A 27,357-nucleotide genomic window follows, 5' to 3' on the forward strand; every position below is an offset into this window, starting at 1 on the left:
GGGTGTGAGGCGGCCACACAACACTGTGGGTCTCCTCCCAACCGTGCTTCCTGCTTTTCACGTTTTCTCACAGAGTCTGGTATGAACCCTCTGTTTTCTCCAGGAAGGAAAGCCTGGACTGCCTCAAAATTGAATTTCTTGGACTCTCCAGAACAACAGAGAGACAAAACATTTATAATGGAACAGTTGGTCATGGAAGGAAGGCTCGTTTGGTCCCTGGATGCTTCATAAAAGGCTACAATAGCTGTGATCATGGAAATAATAATAATGTTAAAACAAAGGCTGCAACTCAGGAGGCAGAGTACTTGCCTAGCACCCGTGAAGTCCTGGCTTCAAGCCCTGCATTAACCCAGTGTGGTGGTGTACACTGTAATCCCAGCACTTGGGGAGGTAGAGATGAGATGGTCAGAAGTTTAAGGTCATCCTGGACTATAACAAGTTGGAGCTTAGCCTGGGTTACACGAGATTCTGTCTCAAAAACCAAACCAAAACAAGAACAAAAAACCTAACACCGTTGTCACTTGTACCAAGGGCCTCAAAGACACTTTACATTTTTTCTAGTGTTACCCCCGCATCTTCCAGGAAATGTGTTCATATTTTGAGATTCTGTTTATTTATTTTATTTTGTATTCTTTGACTTAGAAGAATCAACCCTCTCTATTCCCTTTTTAGCTTTGCTCTGTGTGGGCTTGGGCATGCTCTGTGTGTGTATATGTGTGTGGGCTTGGGCAAGCTCTGTGTGTGTATATGTGTGTGGGCTTGGGTGTTCTGTCATCACACGCATGTGGAGGCCAGAGGATAGTTTGTGGGAATCTGTTTTCCCCTTCTTCAGTGTGGGTCCCAGAGATTGAACCTACATTGTCAGACTTGGGGTCAAGTACCTTCTTCACCCATTGAGCCATCTCTCCTCAGCCCTCTAAGATTTATGCTATTTATGTGTATGGGTGTTATGTCTATTGTACATCTGCACCATATGCTTGCCTTGCCTGCAGAGGTCTAAAAAAAAGCATTGGATCCCCTTGGAACTGGAGTCACAGATGGGTGTGAGAGCTACCAATGTGGGTGCTGAGAATCGAGCCAAGACCTCGGGAAGAGGTCTCTGAGCCTCTCTGTCCCTTTTCTGAGACAAGGACTTGCCATACCGCTAGCTGTCTCCTGCTAAGGCTGGAGCTACGTTTGTCTGCCACGGTTCCTGGCTCTTTACTCCCGTTTAAGACAAACCTGCAAAATCAACTCACCTGCTCAGCAGCTGAGATTTAAGATCATTTGAACTAGAGACTATTAGAGCTGATTTAAGAATCTTCTAACTGCTGGGAGTGTCACTCAGTGGTAGAGCATGTGCCAGCATGTATGAGGCCCTAGCAGTATCAACAAAGACTCCTTTAATAGTGACTTTGGTTTACACTTTTCAGGGCTGAGAATATAGTTCAGTGGTAGAATACTTGCCTAGCTTGCATGAGAACCTAAGTTCAATCTCCAGCACCACACACACACACACACACGCACACACGCACGCACGCACACACACGCACGCAATCCTGGAGTATGTTCTCATTGTAAGACATATGTAGGTAGTTTTCCTGACCTGATGGTAAAATATCACAGCAGTGACAGTGAGCTCAAATGGAGTCACCCCTGATCTGTATTGCCATCTCAAAGAGCTACTTTCTGGTGAGAGCATCTGTCCTGTGTGCAGAGTCCCCAAAACCTTTATTCTTACTTGTCAGCAAAAGCATGAATTCCAAAAACCAGCAGTAATGGGACCAAGATTAAGGGGCCCAGATGTTAGTGCTAGATCTCATTCATTCATTTGTTTGTTTTGGTTTTTAAAGACAAGGTTCTTTTTGTTTTGTTTTGCTAAACAGGGTTTCTCTGTGTAGCCACAGCCACCCTGGAAATCACTCTGTAGATCAGGCTGGCCGGTGCTATCACCACCCAGCAGGATTTTTTTTTTATTTAATATTCATTTATTTATTTTGTGTGTACCTAGCATTTATGTGGAGGTGAGAAGACAGTTTGCCAACTTGAGGGAGCTGTTTCTCTCCTTCTAGCAGGTGGGTCCCAGGGATCGAACTCCGGTTGTCAGAATTGGCAGTAGTAGCTCCTGCTCAACTATCACCCCAGCCCAATATTAGACTTTTTATACTGTGCTTTAAAAAGGAAAAGCCAGTTGCAGCTACATATGGTGGTGAGCAACTATAATCCCAGCCCATGAGAGGCTGAGGCAGGAGGATAGCGAGCTTGGGACCAGCTTTACGTAGCGAGACCCTGTCTTAGAAACAAGCCAGTTGTGCTAAAGCCATCTGTAGCTGGTGTGGAGTGACTCCTGAGATTGGAAAAGGTGATTTTTGTCCCCCTGCCCCCATGCCATTCCCGCACCTATAAAGTACTTTCTTCCTCGTTTGCTGTTTGTTTTTGTTCTTGGTGGTATTGGGATGGAACTTGGAACCTCGTGTGTGCTAGGCAAGCTGTGTACCGATTATCCGCAGCCCCAACCCTTTAACTGTGGTTTTGGTTGTAGCTACTGAGTCTAGCCAGATGACTTCTGTTGATAATCCATGCCCCCCCCCCCGACAGCCCTTGTCGCTGGCACTGTAGGCAGTGGTAGAGTCATTCTTCAAGACAGACACAGCCAGAGAACCATGTCTCCACAGGTATAGACATGTGCGGAAGGACAGGCAGCCTCCACCTCCCCAGACAGACAGATGAGCCATTCCCAGCTGGAGTATAAGACAGTGATGTGCCTCTTGACGTACAGGGATTGAGTTTCAGAAGCTATTTTGGATGTCCGCTTATCTGCTGGGGAGTCATTCATAAGAGGGGGAAAGATGAGCGCAAGCCAGTTCTGTAGTAATAAACTCAGATAGTTTATTACTCTGTACAGTTGCAAATGTGTAAATTCTATACTTCCTTGGCATAATCTCCCACTAAAATTTGAATGACATATTTACTGCGGCTTGGAGCATAACTTATAAGAACATTCTGGGGCAATTTCTGATTTTTTTGTTTCACTGCTGAGGACTGAACCCAGGGCCGAGCCCTCTGCCACACTGACCTGTTTCCCAGGCCCCTAGACTTTAAATCTGGCTCAGCAATTACATTGAAAAAAAAAAAAAGAAAGAAACAACAATTTCTCCTACTGAGATCTTGCACAGTATGCAGAGTTGTAGAGACAAAAATACTAGAGTCAGCACTGTGTGTTCTGGGACGGACTGGAAGGCATCCAAGTACGATCTCCTGGGGGCACATGAGTAGGGTATACCTACACAGTTCTCTATCCCACGGCCCTGGGAAGGATGCGGTCTGTACACACAAGCCAGAGGGCCGTCGAAGACCGAGAGTTACGTGCAGAAGAGAAGCAGGGCATGCCGCTCGTGAAGCACATCTTTTAACAAAGGCAAAGAAAACTTGCTCAATGTCTGCATCAAGCATCAGCCCAGGAAGGGCTGTTGGGAGGACTCCGCTTTCTCGTTCAGAATTCTGCAGTGTGCGTGATTTTCATGTGAAGCAGATGATCCTTTTGGAGTGTGGGGAGGGTGGTGGTTAGGACCACTAAAGCATGAAGTCCCAGGGATCTGCTCCCCCAAAAGGATGTAATGTGTGTTCGCTGTCTGTTTCCAACCATATTTTAAAAAGTGTATGGAATGGAACTCACTGAAGGCATGCACGGTCAGTGGCTGCTGGGGTCTTTTCTGTGTTGGCCTAGTAGGTTCACTAATCATAAATTAGCTTCCATGCTGGAAGAAAAAAAAAAACATGGGCTTTGCAGACATTGGAGAGCCTCATTCTTTCTGTCTCTGTCTCTTTGTGTGTGTGTGTGTGTGTGTGTGTAAGGCGGGGGGTGGGGGTGGGGTGTCTTAGCTCCTTTCCCTGATGACTTCTATTTTTAACAGGGTCCCAGTGAGGGGTCCATGCTAGGAGGGTGGGCACTGGGCAGCTCTGCTGAGGCCTGGTAAGCTGGACTTTTTCTAAGGTTAGCTGGGGCACTGAAGGAACTAGTGGTACAAAGCTGATCTGAAATTGCTGTCCCTCGACTGCCCCTTCCCTGATCCAGAACTCCTCCTGGCCTGTCTCACCCAGATGATGCCCAGTCCCCTACCAATTATCTTCCCCACAGGAGAAGATCTACAGGTCTGGAAGGGAGTTTGGATCTTGGTGATTCTGGAGCAAAGATTTAAGTTCCTTTGGGGCAAAGATTTGAGTTTCTTAGGAAGAGAGCAAAAGGGTAGTGAAGATTCAGAGTGCCGTGGACTAAGGATATTGGTTCGGAAAGGGCAGGGAAGTTTCTGCTGTGGTCTCCTCAAAGCATACAACAGACTGAAGACAGCTAAAATGGGAAGCTGCTGAGTCGGTCTGTTTTCTGTTGCTGTGACAACACAAACAAGAATGGATGGTTCATGAAGAATAGTTGCTGGATGGGTGTCTTGGCATACACCTCTAATCGCAGTCCTCGGGAGGATCTTTGTGAGTTTGAGGCCAGCCTAATCTGCATAGTGAATTCTAGAACAGCAAGGACTATACTATGAAACCCTGACTCAAAAGGAAAAAGGGGGGGGTGATGGCAAATATAACTGAAAAATTCTTATTAAATAGAAGCTTATTTAGTTTATAAGAACGGATCCTGTGTAGTCCAAGAGCACTATCTGGTATCTTCCTGACATCTGGTGAGAGCCTCATCCGGCTGAGTCATAGCAAGGCAGAGGGCATCACATGATGTGATACAGTGACTGTATTAACCCTGTTCTCATCTCGTAACACCGCCGGTGCCATCGTGGGGCTGGGAGGGGGCTCCATCTCCCTGGCCTCCTCTGCTCCTAGTCAGCTCCCAAGGATCCCATCTCTGAATACCATCTGCATGGGAGTCTAGGGATTGAGTTTCCAACACATGAGGCTTGAGGGACTCAGACCAAAAGCACCTACCATAAAACCATTTAGCAATGTTCCTTCCTCTCCCTCCTCTTCCTCTTCCTTCCCTTCTCTTCCTCCTCCTCCTCCTCCTCCTCATTCTTCATTCTTCCTTGCTTTGAGCCAGATCTATGTATTCCTGTCCATCCTGACACGTTCTGTGTAACCCAGGCTGACCTCAAACTCTTGGTAATCCACCTGCCTCAGCCTCCCAAGGCTGGGACTACAGGTTGTACCACGATGCCCAGCTTCCTTAGCCTTCTGCATGAAGATAAGAACATGATTAAGCAGTCCTTGCCTTCGTGCTTAGGTTGAGTTCATTTTTGCCAGATCGTAGGATGAATCTTGAATTAGTATGAGAGTGAACTTAGTTCTCTTTCTGTGGGGTTGGTTCCTGGATGCAGGAGCTGCTGGGTGAAGTTAAGGAATGAGGGTTTGTTGTTGGTTTGCCCCCATTCTAGCTTTTTAGTGGGTTGCTGTGTGCACAAAGTGTTTGCAGTGGGGCTGGAGAGATGGCTCAGTGGTTAAGAGCATTGCCTGCTCTTCCAAAGGTCCTGAGTTCAATTCCCAGCAACCACATGGTGGCTCACAACCATCTGTAATGAGGTCTGGTGTCCTCTTCTGGCCTGCAGACATACACACAGACAGAATATTGTATACATAATAAATAAATAAACATTAAAAAAAAAAGAAAGTGTTTGCAGTGGTACTGCATTAGGAGGTCAGGGTCCTGGTAGGCACTCACTAAAAAACGCTTAAACTTGTTTAAATGGGAGAAAGGAGCATTTCTGGGGGCCAGAGCTAGGGCCTTGTGTATACCAGGCAAGCACCCTATCACTGAGCTATACTCCCAGTCCAATATCATGTTTTATTTTTTAATATTTTTGAGACGGGGTCTTAACTGTGTCCTGTAACTGTGATGGCCAGGCTGATGGCAAACTCACAGAAGTCTGCCTACGCAACACTCATATTTTTTAATGTTTGTTTGTTTGTTTGTTTTTCAAGACCGTGTTTCTCTGTCGCTTTGGAGCCTGTCCTGGAACTAGCTCTTGTAGACCAGGCTGGCCTCAAACTCACACAGATCCATCTGCCTCTGCTTCCTGAGCACTGGGATTAAAGGCACGTTACACCACTGCCTGGCTCAAAAAATTGTGTGTGTGTGTGTGTGTGCGCGCGTGTGTGTATGTGCGCGTGTGTGTGTGTGTGTGCACATGTGTGTGTGTGCGCGCGTGTGTGTATGTGCGCGCGTGTGTGTGTGTGTGCGCATGTGTGTGTGTGCGCGTGTGTGTATGTGCGCATGCACATGTACACACACACAGGCTTCAGTGCCTGAAGAAGCAGGGAGAGGGCAACAGATCTCGTGGAGCTGGAGTTACAGGCAGCTGTAATCTGTGTAATGTGGGTGTGGCTGTTCATCAAACCAAACTCAGGCCCTCTGCAAGAACAGTACATGCTCTTGACCACTGAACCATCTCTCCATCCCTCAAAAGTCTTATTTTCACTTTCAGCTTTTTGGCAGCAAGTGAAGAAATCTATAATTAACATGTCAGTGACTTCTATCTTTAGGCGAAGCCCATGAGAATTCTCTGGGTCCCTCCAGGACTGTTCTTGGGAGGACAGCGGATGGGAATCCTTTCTTTTGGATGCTGTGGTCTTCCCCTGGGGACATAACTGGGAAAGAGGCAGCTGGCTGCCCCTGACCTGGGCCTAACGCTCCCTTTGCCTTCTGCAGGAAACCTGGAAACAGGCGATTCAGAAAGCCAAGGGTATGCCTGACCCCTGGGCCAAGTTCCATCTTGAGAACATCGCCACGGAACACGCTACCCGGCACAGGTTAGCAGTTTGTCCCAGGGGCTTTGAGGAGTCCTTGTGGGTTTGGGGATGGGAGGTGTCATGAGTCCTGCTTCTGGCTAAAGAAAGAGAACCAAAACAGTGTCTGGAGCAGGTAGGATTGTCAGAGAGGCCCAACCAGCTAAGTCTGTACTAACATTCAAAACTGGGAACAATCTGAACCGTGGAAAACTTTTGGTCCTGGATATCTTAGATAAGGAGAGGGGGACATTTCATGCAGCAAAGGTGTGTCTGTCATCCATCTGAAGTAGGTTGAGAGTTGAGCAGCTCCTTAAGGCAGCTCAGGGACCCAGGCTCCTCCTGACTTGTGACACCATCCTCCCAACACTGTCCTTGCAAACAGTAGTAGAGGCAGACAGTATCGAGAAGAGCAGCCGGTTTGATGCATGGTCACTGGCTGTGACATTTTTCTCTGGCTAACACATTCTGCCCTCTTCTATGTTTCTACTCCTGTCCTTCAAGGAGATGGCTGCAGAGCCCCTCGTGTGCCTCCTCTCCTCAGCCGGAGGTTTACCTTCCAGGGCGGGGGCAGGATAGCTCAGCATGGTCTGGTTCCCAGTCTGTGAGGTCTAAGTAGAGACTAGGTTAGTAAGCTGATGACACTGCCCAGATCCTCGAGTTAGCCAGGGAAAGAGGGGCCCTACGCTGAGCTGGCTCTGTGTCTTGAAGCCCAGCTGGGGTCTTAGACCAGGCTGAACTATTTATTTCTCATGGCTGAGTTTATTCTACCCAGGCTGCCAGGAAGAGGATGCCAAGCATGGCTGTCTAGAACATTCTGATTGCTGGAGGCCAAGCGTGGCCGTCTGAAATCTGAAACATTCTGATTCCTGGAAGCCAAACTTGGCTGTCTGAAACATTCTGAATTTTCTAAACCTGACACTTCTTTCTCTGGCCATCGCCTTTTAAGATTAAAAGCCTTGCTACAAGCTGGCCGTCTGTTTAGGGCAGTTTTTCCTGTCCCTCTGAACTTTCCAGGGTGGTTAAGAGCTAGATTCTGCTTTAATCATACCTGAGTTTGAATCCCCATGCTCAGGCAGGAGACCTCACCCCTGAGCCGGTTTCTGTAAAACAGGCACAGTAATTGTCACCATCTTAGGGTCTCTGTAAAGATTAAATGAAGCCGTCTGCTTAAGAGCCCAGCATATAGTGAACTCTGTGAACTTTGGGCACACTAGGCATTCAGTCATTTATTCATTTTCTTACCATGTTACTGGGGACTGAGCCCAGGGCTTCCTAGATACTAGACGAATGTTCTGCCTGTGAGTTACGTTCCCAGCCTTCATATGAGATAGAGTTCCCCCCAGGTTGGCCTAGGCTGACTTTGAACTTACTATGCAGCCCAGACAGTCCTCCAGCTTGGCTATTCTTCTGCCTCACCTTTGAAAGTGGCTGGGGTTACAGGTCTGTGTCACCAGTTCTGGCTGGCTGGCTCTTACCTTTATGGTGTTGGTGGTTGCTAGCAGCAAGCAAGACCCTTTCAAGGTTGCACACTGACCCCCTGCCCCAGCCTCTGAGTGCCTCTCAGAATGGAGGTGAGGGAGTGGTCCATCTCTCTATGTAGAACATAGTGCTTGCCTCCCACTGGCTGCAGCCAAACTGACTGCCTGGCAGAGCCCTCGTCCTCCTCTGAGCCTGGGGAGGTAACCTGCCAGGCTTCTGTTGGTTCCTGACAAACCTGTTTTCCCAGGTCTGGTGTTCTGAGAGAGAAGGCTGCTGGCCAGAGATAAGGGTTGATTCCTGCTGTAGTGACTCACTACAGGCCTGGGGCTGCGAGAGGTGCTCTGGAAAGAGGGTGGGGGGTACTCTGGGACCACCCCTCCCCCACCTCTTCTGTCATCTGTAGTTCTACTTCTCCGTCTTTCTGTCTTTCCTTACCGTTCTCTCTTCATCTCCCTCTCTCCTGCAACCCGTCTCCCCCTTTTCCTCTCCATCTCTCCATATCACTCTCTTACACTCTCCCTCTCTCTCTTAGCCTCTCTCCACCCCATCACTTCCTCCACGTTTCCTCCACACTCTTTCTTATCTCACCTCAGAGGCAGCTCTTCCCTTCCCTGCCCCCTACGTGCACTGTGACAGTCCTTACCTCTTGGGAGCTGTGTATCCACCTGTGTGGGCTGTGCCTGGTCCAAGTACTTGGCAAAGTTGAGACTGCTACCTCCCTCCCTCCCTCGCTCTCTGGGACCTGCTGTTTGCTACTGTTAGGTCTCAGGCAGCCCATATATCCAGAGATCCTGCTATAGCTCTATAGGGTATATGGACTGCCTGAGACTTAAGTTATAGATCAATTATAAGGATATATATATCTTCAGTCACCCACTCACTGTGTGTTTATTAAGCATCCACACACACTAGGCCCTGTGGTGAACAAGACAGACACGGGCCTGCTTTGTGGAGCTGTGGCCTGATAACAGAGCAGAGCAAGTCAGACAAGAGTCCAGTAGGGAGTGCTGGTCTTGGCAAGACCACACAGAAGGAATAAGTGTATCTGAGGAAAACCAAGGGGAGGGAGGGAGGGAAGGAAGGAAGGAGGGAGGGAGGGAGATGTCCACAGCCCACCCCAAGACTCAGCAAGCTGTTGGCCCAGGTGCCGAACAGGTGGGTCCTGAGGCCTATAAAGAGCCCAGGAGTGTTTGAGCTAGTGAGGGGCAGGACCAAGATGCTCTAGGTGGGCTCTGCTCTCTGTAGGTACAACGCTGTCACCGGGGAATGGCTGCAAGATGAGGTTTTCATCAAGATGGCACCTGAGGTAAGCAGAAGCTCTGAGGGGCCAGGGCCGAGTAGGGACTTTCCCAAACCACTCTTACTGCCCTCTTCCCATTTCTGTTTAATTTAATTTTGTCTTTTATTTTCACTCATTTATTTATTTATTTATTTGTTTATTTTTTTATTTATTTATTGTGTGTTTGAAAGACAGACAGACAGACAGAGTCATCCTTTGCAGGCCAGGCTAAGCAGCATCATGCTCACTGTGGCTGGCCTCCAACTTACAACTTCTTGCCCCGGCCTCCTGCATGCTGTGAATCCACTTTAATTGTGTGTGTGTGTGTTTGTGGAGGTCAGAAGACAACTTGTTTTCTTTCTTTTCATCATGTGGATCCCAGGGGTCAAATTCATGTTGTTAGGCTAGGTGACAAGCACTTTTCCTTGCAGAGCCAACCACTGGCCCTATATTATATTTTTAAATTATTATTATTATTGCATTTATTTATTTTTTTTATTTGTGAGGACGTGCATGCTGCAGTGCACCTGATGGGTCTGAGGACAACTTGTGGTATTTGGTTTTGTTTTCGCCACATGGGTCCTGGATGCTCATTTTTCAGGCTCGGCGGCAAGCTGTGTTGCTCACTGAGCCATCTCACCAGCCCATGTTTTGTATTTTTAAATACTCGCTTATTAACATGTATCTCACATAGCATACACATTGCTCACTGCATTTACATAGGCCAGGCTTGGGATGCAGGTCAGTGGTAGCATGCTTGCCTAGCATGCACAAGACCTTGGGATGCAGGTCAGTGGTAGCATGCTCGCCCAGCATGCACAAGACCTTGGTATCCACCCTCAGCACTGCAAAAAGAAAGAAAAACGCATACAATGCAGTGACTTTTAGCTGTTTAACAGTCACCATTCAGTTCCAGAACTCCCCCACTCCCGGTTTAAAATTTATTGTTTTAGAATTTCATATATGCACATACATGTTTTGGTCATCACCCCGCATACAGGCACAGCTTCATACCCTCTGTTTAAATCCGTGGAGTCCGCACGTCCTGCTCAAGGTCAAGCCAACCCAGATCCTGGCCCTAGCTGTTGTCAGAACATTCCTTCATCACCCTAACTCCTGGAAACCCCTGACCCACTTTCTATAATGTAGATTGCTCACCTCTAGGCACGTCCTACACAAAGAGGTCATGAAGACTTCTCAGTGGGTCACCACCAATGTCCTGATTGGCTTGGCACTACCCTCTGGGTTTTGTTTGTTTTCTTTTCGCTACTAAACACATTCAGTGTCTGCAGCCAGCATCCTGCAAACAAAAAAGAGAGCAGGAGCGGAAAAGGGGACTCTTCCCGCAGAGTGAGGGGACCTTTTACAATGTAACACACTCACAGAAGAACAGGAAAGGAGCTGTTGAGTTCCATCCCCACACCAGGCAGCAAGCAAAGCATACATCTTGATGAGTGTCCCCAAGGCGGGCACACGGGCGTGGACCCAGAGAGGCAGAACATAGCCAGCGTTCCCACAGACTCTCACTGCTCACCCACCCCAGCGCGACACTGTCCCAGACCCTGTCCTAAGACTTTCATTCATCTGTCATTGTGTCCTTTGAGTGTGGCTTCTTTTACTTGACATTTTTCATTTTTTTAAATAATTTAAAAAATTATTTTATGTGCATTAGTGTTTTGACATGGATTTGGGGTTCCTTGGAACTAGAGTTATACACAGTTAGGAGCAGCCATGTGGGTGCTGGGAATTAAACCCAGGTCCTCTAGAAAAACAGACAGTGCTCTTAACCTCTGAGCCATCTCTCCAGCCCCAACATTTTTCTTTTTTTTTCCCCCTTTTGCTGTGTAAATACTTCATTGAACAAATGGACCTTGTGCTTTGTGTGGCAAATTACTGATGGATGTTTAGGTGGCCTCCTCTCTCTTCCCTTCTTTCAGTTTTTACTGTTTTTCTTTTTCCTTTCTTTATCTTTGTTTTTGAGGTTTTTTGTTTTGTTCTATGTTTTTGGTTTTTTGAGACAGGGTTTTTCTGTGTAGTCTTGTCTGTCCTGGAACCACTCTGTAGACCAGACTGGCCTCAAACTTATGGAGCTCCATCTGCCTCTGCCTCCTGAGTGCTGGGATTAAAGGTCACCACTGTCTGGCTTATCTTCATATTTTTAGTGTGTGTGTGTGTGTGCGCACACACACACAGAGATGAGTACAGTGCTTCCAGAGGCCCAAAGAGGGCCCTGGAGCTGGAGCTCCAGGTGGTTGTAAGCCCGACATGTATGATGCAAGCTGAACTCAGGTTCTCTCAAGGCAGAAAGTGTTCTTAAGTAACTGCTGAGCCATTTTTTCCTTTCTTCTGTTTTGAGACAGCATTATTCAGCTTTTCATACCTGTGACACAAATTCCCTATACAGTCATCTTTTTGTTGTTTTGAGACAGAGTCTTTCTAGCCCTAGCTGTCCTGAAGCTCAGTGTATATGCTGGGCTGGCCTTGAACTCACAGAGATCCTCCTGCCTTTGTTCTAGGGCCTAGACAGTGCTGGGATCAAAGGCAGGGGTCACCACACCCACCTTTCATAGTCACCTTAAAAAGAAAAGGTTTATTTTGGCTCGTGGTTTCGGAACTTTGAGTTGGTGGTCTGTTAGCCCTGTTGCTTTGGGCCTGTGTGGGTGGAGCACATCCCAGCAGGAGCATGTGGCAGAGGAGGCCTGTTAACCTGATGGTGGCCAGGAAGCAGAGACTGAAAAACAACCTTTGCCGTGCACTGCCCCTCCCAGCATCATGGCCCCACAATGGCTCGTCCATGGGTTTGAGATGAGGTATGGAGTCCCCCTCATCCCAGCAGTCTCCAGGCTGAAAAGTCTGTCTGACTTTGATGCTGAGGCCCAGGAGGGACAGCCTAGGGCTGTTAGGATTGAGGTGTAATGTATGGGACACCTTGCTGGGTGGGCAGCAACAGAGGGGCTCATGGGTTGCAGGTACTGATGACTCTATCCTTTCTTTCAGCCCTTCGGCCGCGGAGCAATGAGGGAATGCTTCAGGACGTAAGTGACTTGGCTCGAGGCTTCTGCCAAGACTCCTAACAGCTAGGACATTAGGGTATTTTCAACTAAAGGCTCATGACAAGTAATCTGTGCCTCCAAGTAGCCAGGTTCCTTTCCACCCAGTGCTGGACCCCAGCTGACCCAGTTGTAGGGGTCTGAAAGGAAAGGGAATGGCCACTCACCTGCTTGAATAGGATGGGAGGCCACGGACATCGATCCTTAGCCCTTCTGGCTCTGGCTGGAGGAGTGGGCTTGTTGCCTTTCCTCCAGCTCCTGTACCCTGCTCCTTCTCCATCTAGCCATCCGTGCCAGACAGGCGTGGTTGTTCTGAGATCTCACAGTTGTGTCTGCCATGAACCTGCTGAGTTGTAGACGGGCTCCCCCTTGTCTTTCTCCCCAGGAAGAAACTCTCCAACTTTTTGCACGCCCAGCAATGGAAGGGCGCCTCCAACTATGTGGCCAAGCGCTACCTCGAGCCGGTGGACAGGAGCGTGTACTTTGAGGATGTCCAGCTCCAGATGGAGGCGAAGCTCTGGGGGGAGGAGTACAATCGGCACAAGCCCCCCAAGCAGGTGCGTGTGCCTCCTTCCTGCACCACTGGCCAGCTGTAAGAGGGATGGGGAAACATGGAGTCCTGTCTCCACCTCTTCTTTGCAGTACTGGGGACTAAAACCAGAGCTTTGCCTATGGAGCACACCTCAAGCCCCTGATGTTTTGAGACAGGGTCTTTCTTGCTCTGGCATTGAACTTATGCTCCTCCTCCCCCAGGCTCTGGAATTTGGGGATTAAAGGTTTTCACCACCATGTCTAGCCCTTTACCGTCTTACCAGTTGCCAGTAAGGATCACTTTTTTTTTTTTTTGACATGGTAAGCCGTGTACTTCATATGCAGTGAATTTATTCCTAAAAACCAGGAGCTCTGTGATTGGCGTGTTCTTCTGTCTGTTGATAAATGGGATCTGTTGTTATGATCTTTATGGAGTGGCTGGTACACACACGCCGTATCACATGTATGGAGGTCAGATGACAGCCTTGGATAGTTGGTGCTCTCCCTTTGCTGTGCAGGGCCCAGGGACTGAACTCAAGTCATCAGCTTGGTGGCAAGCTCCTTCATCTGCCGAGCCATCTCATTGTCCCCTTCATGAGTTTTGTTTGCAGGTGATAGAATCCCATCTAGACTGGCTTGATCCAAAAAGGGAAGTCCTTGTTTCATGCACTTGACAGCTAGATCCTGCTCTAGGCACGCTGGCACTGGCCATGCTGCGGTTATTAGGAATCGTCTACTCTGGCCTGAGTATCTGGGTTGGTACCACTCTTCCGGGTGCCCTTTTAGTCCCAGTAGCTACAGGCTCATTTCTCACCAGCCTTATTGGGACGACCATGCCTTGTTTCTTTTCTTTTTGTTTGTTTGTTTGTTTTTGGATATATGGTTTCTCATTGTAGTAGCCCTGGATGTCCTGGAACTCACTTTGTAGACCAGGCTGTCCTCAAACTCACAGAGATCTGCCTGCCTCTGCCTCCTGGGTGCTGGGATTAAAGGTGTGTGCCACCACTGCCCAGCTAACAGTTCTGATGAAAGTGTCAGAACTAGGTGTCATTGGCTCTAATTATCAAGTGCCTATGTCTGAACCAAAGTATTCGGGGGCAGGGGGAGTATGTAGATGGGGGAGCCTGAGCCCTGTGCTGGCCTTTGCAGTCAGGATTAAAAGGCCTTCCACCCAGGCCATATGGACGATAGCTCCAAACAGTAGCAGTAGGTGTGGGGATGGATGTGGGCTTCCAGGGTTCTGGGCTCAGTGAGGTTAACCAGCCTGACCACCCAGGCAGGGATGGAGCCTGTCCTCCACCAAACTGCCTCCTCCTCTTGACCTCTGTGATATTATATGACCTGGTGCTAGCCAAAACCTCTTATCTGTGGGCATTTGAGCAAATCGGCTCTCCGCCTCTGTCCCAAATACCTGGTTCCTCAGGAAAGCCGTCCTTCCAGGCCGCCAAAGAATTTGTCAGTCGTCTGCTCATAAGGCCCTTGGTTACACACGCTCAAGAGACCAGAGTCTGCTGGATGTGGTGCCACACACCTTTCATCCCAGCACTCAGGAGGCAGAGGCAGGTGAATCTGTAAAAGTTTTAGGCCAGCCTGGTCTACATAGCAAGTTCCAGACCAGCCTCAAAGACAACAACAAAAGAGGCTCCAGCCCCCAGAGCCTCAGCAATTTAACTCACTCTGGTCTGGCTTCCCTTCTCTTGCTTCCTGGCTTATTTCCTGCCCCAGGATCTTTGTTCCGGCTGTGCCCTCAAATCTTTATCATTTCCATAATCTTTATATGGCGAGCTTCTTCTCGCAGTCCAGGCCTCAGCTTACACATCACCTCCAGAGCAAGGCCATCATCCCGTCGGACATCAGATCTCCCTTCTACCCAGTCAACCTTTGTCATGTTATTCTGTGCTGTTTCCCCTTCTTGGAAGTGATGTGATCTAATAAGGACCTATCCACTTAGTTAATATTTTAATGCCCCCACCCCCACCCCAGGGATTTTGTGTCTTGCCTGTTTCTGTCCCCTAGTTCCTGGGTATCAAGTAAGTAATGACAAAGCTAAATTGAAGACAGCAAAAGAATATGATTATCTGAGCAGGTGCTGGTGGCCCGCTCAACTGTGCACTGTCCGCTTACCCAGCAAGCCCTCTAGCTAGCCCTGCCAGCCACTCTGTCTGCGTGGAGACATGACTTTTCCCGGGACTGTCCGCTCTTCCCCCCAAGTTCGTTCTCAGAACTGCAGCTGTCTTTGCTAAAGGTCTCAGCTGTCACCTTTGGGCTCAGGTTGCTTCTGCAGTTGCTGCCTGCCTGTCTGGTGACCCTCTTCCCTAGAGGGTCATTGCTTTTGAAGTTCAAACCTGGTTCTTTCCATGTTTTGGGTCATACTGAGAGAGACAGGTGCCATGCAGAACCCTCGGGAGTTAAAAGCCACACAGGTCTGTTACTGCAGTTTAGAAACCATACATAGTATTTATATTAGCACCTGAGTATAACATGCCATACATAGGGCCTATATTAGCACCTGAGTATAACATGCCATACATAGTATTTATATTAGCACCTGTGTATAACATGCCATACATAGTATTTATATTAGCACCTGTGTATAACATGCCATACATAGGGCCTATATTAGACCTGTGTATAACATGCCATACATAGAGCCTAAATTAGCACCTGTGTATAACATGCCATACATACGCTATAAAAATCTAGCCAGGCACAGTAGCATGCGCCTTTAATTCCAGCACTCAGGAGACAGAGGCAGGCGGATCTCTGTAAGTTTGAGGCCAACCTGGTCTACATAGTTCCGGGACAGTCAGAACTACACAGTAAGACCCTATCTCGAAATCCCCAACCAAAATAAATTAATTTTTAAGAAATTCAAAAAATGTTGGCATTTCTTGTAATTCCCCATTGCAAAGAAAAAAAAACTACTTTTCTTGTCCGGGCCAAACTTAGAGAAAAGGGTTAATTTTTGTTCACAGTTCATAGGAAAGGCCTGTCAGTAGGAACATAAGGCAGATGGTCAAGCAGACAGATAGTGGACCAGGCTATAAAACCCCAAGGGCTGCCTCAGTGATTCATTTCCTTTGGTGAGACTTCACTTCCTAAAGGTTCATCGGCATCACCAGTTTAGGACACATGTCTAACCACAACTTAATAATAGCATGAACAACGACTCCTTTGTGTATCAATAAATTTTATCTTGGTGCTGAGCCCGACATCCCTCTATTTGCATCAAGAAAACTAAAACACAGTGACATGAAATAACTTGCTCAAACTTACAATATTAGTGCCAGGCCCAGTCTGAGTTGGTAGCAAAGAGATCCATAAGTTTACACAGACATAAAATGGTCCCTTTCTGATTTATATAAAGATTGTTCTGCCGGGCGATGGTGGCGCACGCCTTTAATCCCAGCACTCGGGAGGCAGAGGCAGGCGGATCTCTGTGAGTTCGAGACCAGCCTGGTCTATAGAGCTAGTTCCAGGACAGGCTCCAAAGCCACAGAGAAACCCTGTCTCGAAAAAAACAAAAAAAAACAAAAAAAAACAAAAAAAAAGATTGTTCTGAGCAGGCTGATAATCAGTGTCTTTGAAGACATCCAGAGACCTGGTTCCTTCTGTCCTGTAACTCTCTCGCCTCCTAGGATCACAATGACCATGGTTCCAGTGAGGGTTCCCAAGCCATCCACCTCACAGGGCATGCTGCAGTAATGGCATTGCTGGTGGTCATTTCCCATTGGCTAGGTGTGGTCACATGGTCACACCTAGCTGCAAGAGAGTCCAATCAGTGTGATTCCCTTTGTGATCCTGCCTATGTATCCTGCCACAATCCAGAGATGGGGATCTTCATATTTAAAGGAAAGGAGGAGAGTGAATTCCAGGTTCAGTTAGCAGTTCTACTGGCTGGTGAGAGCCAGGTCTGTGCCCTAAGACTAGTATGCACCCAGCCCAGCCCTTCCTCTTGACCATGCTCCCTGCTCTTCCACCAGGTGGATATCATGCAGATGTGCATCATTGAGCTAAAGGACAGACAAGGCCAGCCCCTCTTCCACCTGGAGCACTACATTGAGGGCAAGTACATCAAGTATAATTCCAACTCAGGCTTTGTCCGTGATGACAACATCCGACTAACACCACAGGTGAGATGCTGAGCTTGCTCTGCTCACATTTTCGTCCTCCACCCACTTGGGAAGGCTCAACCCTAGACAGGGAGATTCCTGTGGGTGGAGTCTTACCTCCTCACATCCCTGGGAATGTGTGTGAACCCAGGGCTCCAACACGCTAGGCACCTGTCCCACCACACAGCAGTATTCCCAGTCTCCCACCCCTTTCCGTGTGTTTCCGTGTCTGCAGTGTGTAAGTGTGTGTGTGTACCTTTGTGTGTCTGCACCCGTGTGTGTCCCTATACGATGTTGGGGATCATCCTTGATCATTCTTCTGCCTTACTCAGAGTCTCTCATTCAAACCCAGGGCTCACTGATAAAGCTAGTCTTTCTAGCCAGCTTGCTCTGGGAATCCCATCTCCACCTTCTAAAACTGGACTTAAAAGCAGACCTACATCTGCACCCAACATTTACATGAGTTCTGTGGAATCCAAGTTCTGGTTCTCATCTTTGCATAGACATTGTCTATGCAAACCACCAAGTCATCTCCCAAGGTTTTTTTTTTAAAGCAATACACCTGCCACCCTGTGCTGGTTTCCTTCAGCAGCCCTAAGATGACAGTAAGCTGTAACCCTAAGGGCTCTGCAGAGCTGAGCATACCCTTCTTTTGTCTTTTACTCTACAAAACTCTGCTTGAAGAGACTACCTTTATCAGGGCGACCCAAGTCTTACAGCCTCCTGCCCAGCATCAGGCCAGCAATCTGGCCTGCTACAACTTCTTCTCTTCCTGCCCTGACACAGGCCTTCAGCCACTTCACATTTGAGCGTTCTGGTCATCAGCTGATTGTGGTGGACATCCAGGGTGTGGGGGACCTTTACACTGACCCACAGATACACACTGAGAAAGGCACCGACTTTGGAGACGGCAATCTCGGTAAGTGGGGAGAGCCAGCCCATGTCCACAGAGACCGTCCGTGCTCCCCTGAAATCTTAGGGAACACACTGAGACACTGTTGGGCCTTCCCTGAGGTGATGGGGCGGGAACTTGTTTTGTCTGATCTACCACCCCTCCAGTTGAGCGTCCTTCGTCACTAGGCAGAAATAAGACCCCAGACACCCTTGTTCTGCCTGCAGGTGTCCGGGGAATGGCTCTCTTCTTCTATTCTCATGCCTGCAACCGGATTTGCCAGAGCATGGGTCTTGCGCCCTTTGACCTCTCACCACGGGAGCAGGCTGTGGTAAATCAGAGCACCAAGCTGTTGGTGAGTACCCAGCGCTGATCAGGCTCTGCTTCCTGGGGGATGGCATTTGCTTGGCTTTGGCCTATTTGTGACCAGAGTGAAGAAAACGGAACTGACAGGAATCATGTGTGCCCAGGTACACGAACAGGCCTCTGGGCCTGCCAAGTGTGGACAGTGGGACCAGCCAGCTCACTCTTTTTAGGAACCAATTCAGGAGACAATTGGCAAAAACAAATTTTGGCCTCTGGGTGTGCATTGGGGTGTACTTCCAGCTCAAACTGGAAATACAGACTAGCAGCCCCTTTGAGCTCCATCCATGTACCCCTTCTTGGACACCATAGGGTTAATCCTGAACTGATTTCTCAATAAGATTCTGTCTTAGGCGTGTATAAAAGCCATGGATGGAGAGGTTTCAGGGTTCAAAGGAACCCTCCATTCCCTACAGAGTGCTTGCTTGACGTGACTATTCCCATTAATGTCCCCAGCAATCAGCCAAGACCACCCTGAGGGGGACAGAGGAGAAGTGTGGGAGTCCCCGCATAAGGACGTTCTCTGGCAGCCGGCCTCCCTTGCCCCCTCGCCTTTCAGAGAACTCCGGGGATGAGAACATGAGCGATGTGACTTTTGACTCTCTGCCTTCCTCCCCGTCTTCAGCCACACCACACAGCCAGAAATTGGACCCCCTCCGTAAGTCCTGGATATAGAGATCACAGGGGCAGGCACCAGGTAGAGCAGAACTAAACCAGTTTCATTCGTGGTAGAAAATGAGACAGTTTTGCCGGGGTGGCGTTCCTGGCGAATTCATAGGACAGACTTCCAAGATGCAGCCAATCGGTATATGGAAATAGACTCTGTGGTAGAAAACGAGGCAACCCACCTCGGTGTGGTCTGTGACGCTAGCAAAGCTAGCATCTGACAGAACACAAAAGAGGACATTCCATCTCAGCGTCCTTAGTCCTTATAGTCACAGTTTACAAACTGTGAATAAGTCAGTGATGGTGGTCCATGCAGAGGCAGAGGCAGGGAGAGCTCTGAATTGGAGGCCAGCCTGATTTATTCCAGGCCAGCCAGGGCTACCTAGTCAGTCAGTCTCTCTCTCTCTCTCTCTCTCTCTCTCTCTCTCTCTCTCTCTCTCTCTCAAAAACTAAAACAAAACAATTACACCTCCCATAAGACAATCTTTTTTTTTACAAAAAAAAAATAAAGTACTAGCAAATAAAAACTACCGGCCCATTTTGGTCGAATCTGAGAATCATTCAGCATTAGGAAACCTGTCAATATCATAGCAATAAGTCAAGAGAGCAAAGCTGAGGCTGGCAGGATGGCTCACTGGATAGAGGCACTTGCCATAAAATAACTTCATTTTTTTGAGAGAGGGTTTCTTTGTGTACCTTTGGAGCCTGACCTGGGACTGGCTCTGTAGACCAGGCTGGCCTCGAACTCACAGAGATCACCTACCTCTGCCTCATGAGTGCTGGGATTAAAGGTGTGTACCACCACAACCCAGCAAACCGTGAAATACTTTTTAAAAAATATTAAAAGCTATTTAAAAATGTGAAAACCGTTTTTATGAACTGTGTTGATGTGGATGTATGCTGGGGTTGAACACAGGCTTCATTCTTGGTTAGCTTATTCTCTACCACTGAGATCTCCCCAGCCCGCACTATTACAGACTTAATAAAGCTGGTCTTGAGTATGGGGGACCACCTGTTTATTTCAGCGCTCAGGAGACTGAAGCAGGTGGATCTCTGTGAGGTCAAGACCAGCCTGGTCTACAGAGTGAGTTCCACAGCAGCCAGGGCTACATAATGAGATCTTATCTGAAATAGCAGCAACAAAAGGTCAGCCAGATGGGTCAGGCTGCAGCTTGCTTAGGACAGGAGAGAGATGACTGCCAGGAGACAGCTGGCTTGGAAGCCACATTGTGGCCCACACTGTGGGCCCCCCATGGACAGGTGGCTTCTCTTCCGTCAAGTCTGCACTTTCTTCAGAGCTACTCAGCCCGTTAATTACATGTACTGCTCACGTTAGTTACATGTACTGCTCACGTTAGTTACATGTACTGCTCACGTTAGTTACATGTGCTGCTCACGTTAGTTACATGTGCTGCTCACGTTAGTTACATGTACTGCTCACGTTAATTACATGTACTGCTCACGTTAGTTACATGTACTGCTCACGTTAGTTACATGTACTGCTCACGTTAATTACATGTACTGCTCACGTTAATTACATGTACTGCTATCTGTGTATGTGATAGACAGACACATCCATGGCTATCAAGTGGCGGACTTGGAAAGAATTGAGAAAGAAGTGTAGCTCTTCAGGGTGACAGTATCTTTTCCCCATGTGGTGCTTCTCTTTAAGAATTAAAAGTAACCAGGTAGTGGTGGTGCACACCTTTAATCCCAACACTCGGGAGGCAGAGGCAGGCGGATCTCTGTGAGTTCGAGGCCAGCCTGGTCTACAGCGCTAGTTCCAGGACAGCCAAGGCTTTATAGTCAACCCCTACCTCAAAATAAATAAATATTTAATTAATAATTTATAGTATATATTAAATAATATATATTGTTAGTGGTGAATATATATATATATATATATATTTAAAAGTAAAATGCTGGGCATGATAGTACACAACTGTAACCCTGGCTCTTGGGAGCCTGAGGCAGCAGGATTGCCAGCAGTTGGCTGCAGGGTGAGGTTTGGTGTGGGTTCCGTGTGCTGTAGGCAGGATATGTGTGGCTCTTTGATATGTCCTACATCAATCACCTTTGCTTGTCCCTGCTCAGATTGGCCAGTGTTTGGTGATCTTGATAACATGGGCCCTAGAGACCATGACCACATGGACAATCACCGGGTGAGTGGAAAGGAGGGAGGTTGCCGGCTGCCATCCCCCAGGGTGGTGTGAAAGAGGGTGTTAGGTTGAGGGAGGCAGGCAGCCCAGCCCAGGTCTGCTTGGAACACCTCTCAGATTGTCCCGCAGGTTCAAGTTCACTTTTGGCTGCTGTTTGGGATCATCATCTTGGCCAGATGGTATTTTAAAGAGCTTTACTTTCTCACTTAACTCTCAAGATGTACGAGGTAGAATTTTTCTTACAATAGATTTTATTTTAGAGCTTGAATGGGGGCTGGGGATGGTAGAGTGCTTGCCTAGCATCCATGAAGCCCTGAGTTCAGTTCCCAGAACCACAGAAACTGGGTATAGCAGTGCACACCTGAAATCCTAACACTTGTGGATGCAAGAGGATCAAGATCATCCCTGGGAATACAGTGAGTGTGAGGCCAGCCTGGGCTACATGAACCCTTGTCTCAAAACAAAAGCAGACTATCTAAATACGCGAGGGAAGACGTATTACACTCACTGTTTCCTAAGTTTCAGCCCTGTGTTATTGGCTTCTTTAGTAATGTGTAATGAGGCAGAACCTAATAGCAGAAGGGTGTGACTGAAGCTGCTCGCCTCGTGTGTTCTGCAAACGGGGCAGCAAGGAGACCAGAGGGTCTGGGGATAAAAGCTATTCAAAGATGTGCTCCAGTAACCTGCTTCCTCCAGCCAGGCCCCACGTCCTGATAACCCAGTCAGCTATGAACTCATTGCTGGGTTACCACATGGATGAAGTTAGCACTCTTGTGATACACTCACCTCTCATAAGTACAACTGACTGGGAACCTTTGGGGGTGTGGGGTGCATTTTGTACCAAACTGTAACAGTCCTTCAGGTACCAGAATGGCTCCCACAGCTAAGAGAAGCTCAGATAAGTTGAGTCGTTATCTAATAACTGATACTCAGCAGATGAGTATAAAGCCAGGGGTTGTGTCTGGGCATCCGGTTCCAGGGCCTAAGTTCTTTGCCACTACTTTGTACTGCTTTCTGGTCTCTCGACCAGCAGGAGGCAGGAAGACTGTTGAGTGAGGTGATAAATCAAAGGAGAGAACAGATGGCTAGGATGTCCAGATGTCACCACCACCGTACTGGGATCACCACTAGAACTATTGTCCTCTCTTCAGGACTCCGAGAACAGTGGGGACAGCGGATACCCAAGTGAGAAGCGAAGTGACCTGGATGATCCTGAGCCCCGAGAACGCGTGAGCACCCCGAGACCCTAAGACTGGAGACCTTTGTTCCTTCATCTGTTATCCGTTGGGATAGGAAGCTAATAGGCAGATAAGAACTGGTCCTGAAAACAAGAAAGATTAAGACAACAAACTAGACTTCAGACGGCGGCAAATGCAGGAGAGACAGTGAAGCAGACAGGGATGAGGAAGGGGAAGAGAGAGAGGATTGGCTGTAAGGTTGAACATAACAAGCAGGCTGGATGTGGTGATACACTTGAGAGGGTTATGTTCAGGGCCAGCCTGGGCTAAGGATACCCTGTCTCTAAGAGAACAACCACCATAGAACAAAGACAAGAAAATGGCAGGGAAACCTTTGAAGCTGGAACCTTTGGCTGCTGAGCAGGAGGATGCTGGATAATGGTTTCGCTGATGTGGCTGGGAGGGCTCAGGGTACAACCCTGGTAGCCCTGGGAGGGTCTCAAGCCTGCTTCCTCAGTCTCCCTCCCAGCACTCTCTGGGTGGAGGTGGCTTCCATGCTCTCAGCCCTTCAGAAACTTCCCCGTGCACTGAGATAGAACTAGCGCAGTAAGGCCTGTTACATGGAAGGCCCTGGTCTCATCGTATAATTATGAACATGAAGCATAAAGGAGGAAGCTAGGCCAGAGGAAGAACTAACCACCGTTTCTCCAGTGGCTTCATGCCAACTCTGGTACCCTGGGGTCAGTTCAGTCTGTTCACACAGGCTTCTGTGTGACTGTGAACTCATCAGCTCTGCGGACGATGGTTCCAGCTTCACCTAGGGAGTGGTAAACTGGTGTCCCTAGAGCAGGGACCCCGGGAGGCCTGGTCCTGCTCCCCGGGAATTGGTTTCTGGAAGGAAAGTCTCCCCTTACAATACATTTTCTGTTCCCTCGCAGGGCCACTCCAATGGCAACCGAATGCCTGAATCTGATGAGGACAGCCTGGGCAGCTATGGACGGGTATGTGCCCATAGGAACAGGCGGGCAGCTATGGACGGGTATGTGCCCATGGGAACAGGCGGGCAGCTATGGATGGGTATGTGCCCATGGGAACAGGCGGGCAGCTATGAATGGGTATGTGCCCATAGGAATAGGCGGGCAGCTATGGACGGGTATGTGCCCATAAGAACAGGCCTGCCTCTTTTGGCTCTTGTGTTCTGCCCTCCTCCTGGCACACAGCCCACCCCTCCACCTTCTGCATGTCCATTTTGCAAAGGGCAGGTTGGAGGTGATGTCCTGGGCAGGGTGCCAAGAGACTCCTGGGGAAGGGGAAAGAGATGGTCCTGGATAAAGGTCACCAGGACAGCCTCATGTTAGAGAGTTTGACCAGAAGGTCACAGCATCGGCCGCTTCTCCTTGCCACCACCCAGTGAGACATTTGCTAAGTTGCTCATCACCGCTTTTATGTGAGAAAACTGGAATCCTGGGCAACTTTTCCCACTTACCTGGCTACTCCAGGGTGTGTGTGTTCCTTATTTGAAATGCTTGGGCTCAGAAATACTTTGAATTTCAGATTATTCCTCCATTTTTTTTTTCTGTGTGTGTGCATGCAAGTGTGTGGGTATGCGTGTTTGGCCATGCACGTGGAACCCAAGGTTGATAATGGGATCATCCTTTATTGTTCTTATACCTTAGTCTTCAAGGCAGGGCCTCTCAATCAAACCCAGAGCACACTGATCTGGCTCATTCTACTGGTCAGCTTGCTCTGGGGATCACGCCTCTGCCTTCTAGGGCTGTAATTACGGGCTGGCTGCCGTTCCTATCAGGCTTCTGGGGATAGGAACCTCACCCTCATGCTTGTATAGCAGATGTTTTAACCACTAAGCCAGCATCCCAGTCTCACAGTTAGATTAAAAGAAAAAAATGGGGGGATACTCTTGGCATATACACAATTTGAGAGGGACCCAAAGTCTAACCGTGAGATTCATCATGTATGTTTCATATACACTTAACATGAGCCGAGGGTAATTTTACCTGCTGCTTTGAATGTGCTTGTCCTTTGGCCACCGTGTGAATGACAAGTGTCTGAGTGGTGGCAGCTGTCAGGCATGCTTAGGAAAGGCTGACCCTACTGCCTCATTATTCTCCGATTCTCAAACACAAGTATGAACGCCACACCTCTCACTGTTTGCTAAGTGGGTCCCTCCTGCCTGCAGAGTCCCCCCCCCCCCCCCCCTGAAGCCTGGTGCCCATATCTGGAGCCCAGAGGCACTTTCTAACCCGGCCACCCCAGCTGGCTGGATTCTTTTTCCTCAGCTGGTGGTCAGATGAAGGCTTCTCAGCCTGGAGCAGGACAGAGTTGCCAGGCTGAGAAACTGCGGGCGCTCTGGGCTGGGTCCTTCTTGCTCCAGGGCTGCAGAGAGTTTAGCTGCCTGTGCTCCTGAAATACCTCCTGGCGTTGCTCACTTTATCTTGGTTGAGTCACAGAGAAAGCCAGCGTGTTTGTGGGAGTCAGTCTTTGCTGGGGCCAGGCGTGAAGAAGCTAGGAGAGAAGGCTTAGCGTCGAACCTCAGCTGCAGCTTCAGGCAATAAATGAGGGGAAGTGTTTCTTGGGGCCACTGTGGTCTGTTCCGCGGGTCATTGTGTCCTGTGGCTGCCCTCTGTCAGTACCCATGAGCTGGTGGCAACGGAGTATGAGTTTAAGGCCAGACTGATAGTCAAGGCTACACAGATAAACTGTATCTTAAAAACAAAAACAAGGGGGCTGGAGAGATGGCTCAGAGGTTAAGAGCATTGCCTGCTCTTCCAAAGGTCCTGAGTTCAATTCCTGGCAACCACATGTTGGCTCACAACCATCTGTAATGAAGTCTGGTGCCCTCTTCTGGCCTGCAGACATACATGCAGACAGAATATTGTACACATAATAAATAAATATTTTAAAAAAAAACAAAAACAAAAGCGAAAAGAAAAAGAAAAAATTGGAGCCCTGGGGATGGGGCCAGAGGATTGGGGGGGGGGGGTGCTTCATTGTAATCCTAGCACTTGATAGTCTGAGGAAGGGAGTTGGGGAGATCATGGTGCAAAGCAGCCTAAGTACATAGTGAGTTCAGAGTCTTTCTGGACTACATAACAAGGCTCTTGTTCAAATTGTCAGGAACAAATCAAAAGAATTGGGGGCCACTCTTGTCCAGTAAAGTTAGATGCCACTGGGGTTCCTTCCCCTCGCCTGCCAACCTGCCTCCCGTTTTTATGATGACTTCTTTGACAGCACACCCAGCCCCAGCCCCTCACTTCTCTGGCCTTTAAACTCCATCCACCTGGTCTCTCCCATCAGGTCTCTGTGGAGACGTGGAACCTGCTCAATTCCTCCCGTCTGCATCTGCCAAGGCCCTCGGCTGTAGCCCTCGAAGTGCAAAGGCTAAACGCTCTGGACCTCGAAAGGAAAATCGGGAAGTCTGTCTTGGGGAAGGTATGGGGGATGCCCGTTCCAGAGCCCGCGCAGGGCTCGCTCCACTCCTCCACTAATTGCTTCTTCTTGCAGGCTGGCTGGGCTGCCCTTAGGCATGGCTTTGACCTCCTAGGGAGCCAGAACAACAATGCCGTCTCTGTGGCAGGTCCATCTGGCCATGGTACGATACCACGAGGGTGGGCGCTTCTGTGAGAAGGATGAGGAATGGGACCGAGAGTCAGCCATCTTCCACCTGGAGCATGCAGCTGACCTGGGAGAACTGGAGGCCATCGTGGGCCTGGGACTTATGTACTCTCAGCTGCCCCACCACATCCTGGCTGATGTCTCTCTGAAGGTGAGGGGATGTGTGTCCCTGACCTAAAGTGGAGTACTCAGCCAGTCCATCACTTACTACCCCCATTCCGGTGGTCACCTCCTGGAGGATTCGTTTTGTTTGCTTTTTTCAAAACAGGGCCTGACTATGTAGCTCTGGCTGCCCTGGAACTCACTCTTGTAGACTAGGCTGGTCTCAAACTCAGAGATCCGCCTGCCTCTGCCTCCCAAATGCTGGCATTAAAGGCGTGCGCCACCACCACCTCGCTCTCATTTTCTAAATAGTAAGTTAACTATTTTGAATGGCTACTCAGATGTAGTTTCAGAAATGTACCAGTTACCTGAGACCCTCATAACAAATTCCCACATCCTGGTAAATTACCACAGTTGTCTTTTGGAGGCCCTGGGGAGATTCCTTCTTTGTCTCTTACAGTCTCCACGAAACAAACAAAACATCTAAAGCCAGGCATGGTGATGTCCCTGTCATCCCGGTGCTCAGAAGGCTGTGGCAGGATTGTGAATTCCAGGCCAGCCTGAGCTACAGGCTACGATCCTGTCTGAAACAGCCAGCTGGTATCCGCATGTATGTGTGCGTGTGTGCACATGAACGTCACAGCAGCAGTCCCTCTCTCGGGTGTGAATAGAGACAGGTGGAGCAGTGTTTGATCAGGAGAATGAAGCACAGGCATGTGCTCCAACCTGTGTGACAGAGCCAGACAAAATGCCACATGTTAAATCACTCTAGTCCATGTATATGACACATTCAGAGCCCACAGAGGCAGAGAGTGGACGGGTCATTGCCTCTAGACGGGGTAGGCCGGAGAGATAAGTGTATAGAGAAAATCTGTGGTTTGTGGAGTCTGGTGCTTCTTTTTTGGATTGTTTAAGATATTTTGAAATTGGGCCAGCATGATGACTCGGTGGGTAAGAGCCCCTGCTGCAAAGTCTGAGATCCTGAGTTCAATCCCTGGGTCCCACATGGTGGAAAGAAAGAGCCAACTCCTACCTTAATACATAGACTGTGGCACATGCAAGCTGACACACACAATAAATAAATAAGCAAACACAATACAAACGTAGGGTTTTGTTTTGTTGTGACCAGGTTTCTCTGTGTAGCCCTGGCTGTCTTAGAACTAGCTCCAGACTGGCCTCAAACTACCTCTGCCTCT

At 48.7% G+C, this 27,357-nt stretch overlaps 1 protein-coding gene across 3 annotated transcripts in view; it reads left to right on the forward strand.

The window, feature by feature from the left end:
- The window catches only part of Eef2k (eukaryotic elongation factor 2 kinase), a 57,941-nt gene that overhangs the window by 24,270 nt on the left and 6,314 nt on the right, over positions 1–27,357 (forward strand). For 2 of the 3 annotated variants that reach the window (XM_075972076.1, XM_075972077.1), the window contains exons 3-15: positions 6,638–6,738; positions 9,442–9,502; positions 12,473–12,510; positions 12,911–13,082; positions 17,040–17,189; positions 17,955–18,087; positions 18,288–18,415; positions 18,880–19,081; positions 21,184–21,251; positions 22,400–22,477; positions 23,365–23,427; positions 25,742–25,876; positions 26,022–26,210. In XM_075972076.1, the coding sequence (XP_075828191.1) occupies positions 6,638–6,738; positions 9,442–9,502; positions 12,473–12,510; positions 12,911–13,082; positions 17,040–17,189; positions 17,955–18,087; positions 18,288–18,415; positions 18,880–19,081; positions 21,184–21,251; positions 22,400–22,477; positions 23,365–23,427; positions 25,742–25,876; positions 26,022–26,210 (1,518 nt within the window). The remainder of the gene's footprint in view (positions 1–6,637; positions 6,739–9,441; positions 9,503–12,472; positions 12,511–12,910; positions 13,083–17,039; positions 17,190–17,954; positions 18,088–18,287; positions 18,416–18,879; positions 19,082–21,183; positions 21,252–22,399; positions 22,478–23,364; positions 23,428–25,741; positions 25,877–26,021; positions 26,211–27,357) is intronic. The other variant, XM_075972078.1, reaches the window with a different exon arrangement.

Source organism: Microtus pennsylvanicus, chromosome 5 (assembly GCF_037038515.1).
Source record: "Microtus pennsylvanicus isolate mMicPen1 chromosome 5, mMicPen1.hap1, whole genome shotgun sequence".
Classification (NCBI taxonomy): Eukaryota; Metazoa; Chordata; class Mammalia; order Rodentia; family Cricetidae; genus Microtus; species Microtus pennsylvanicus.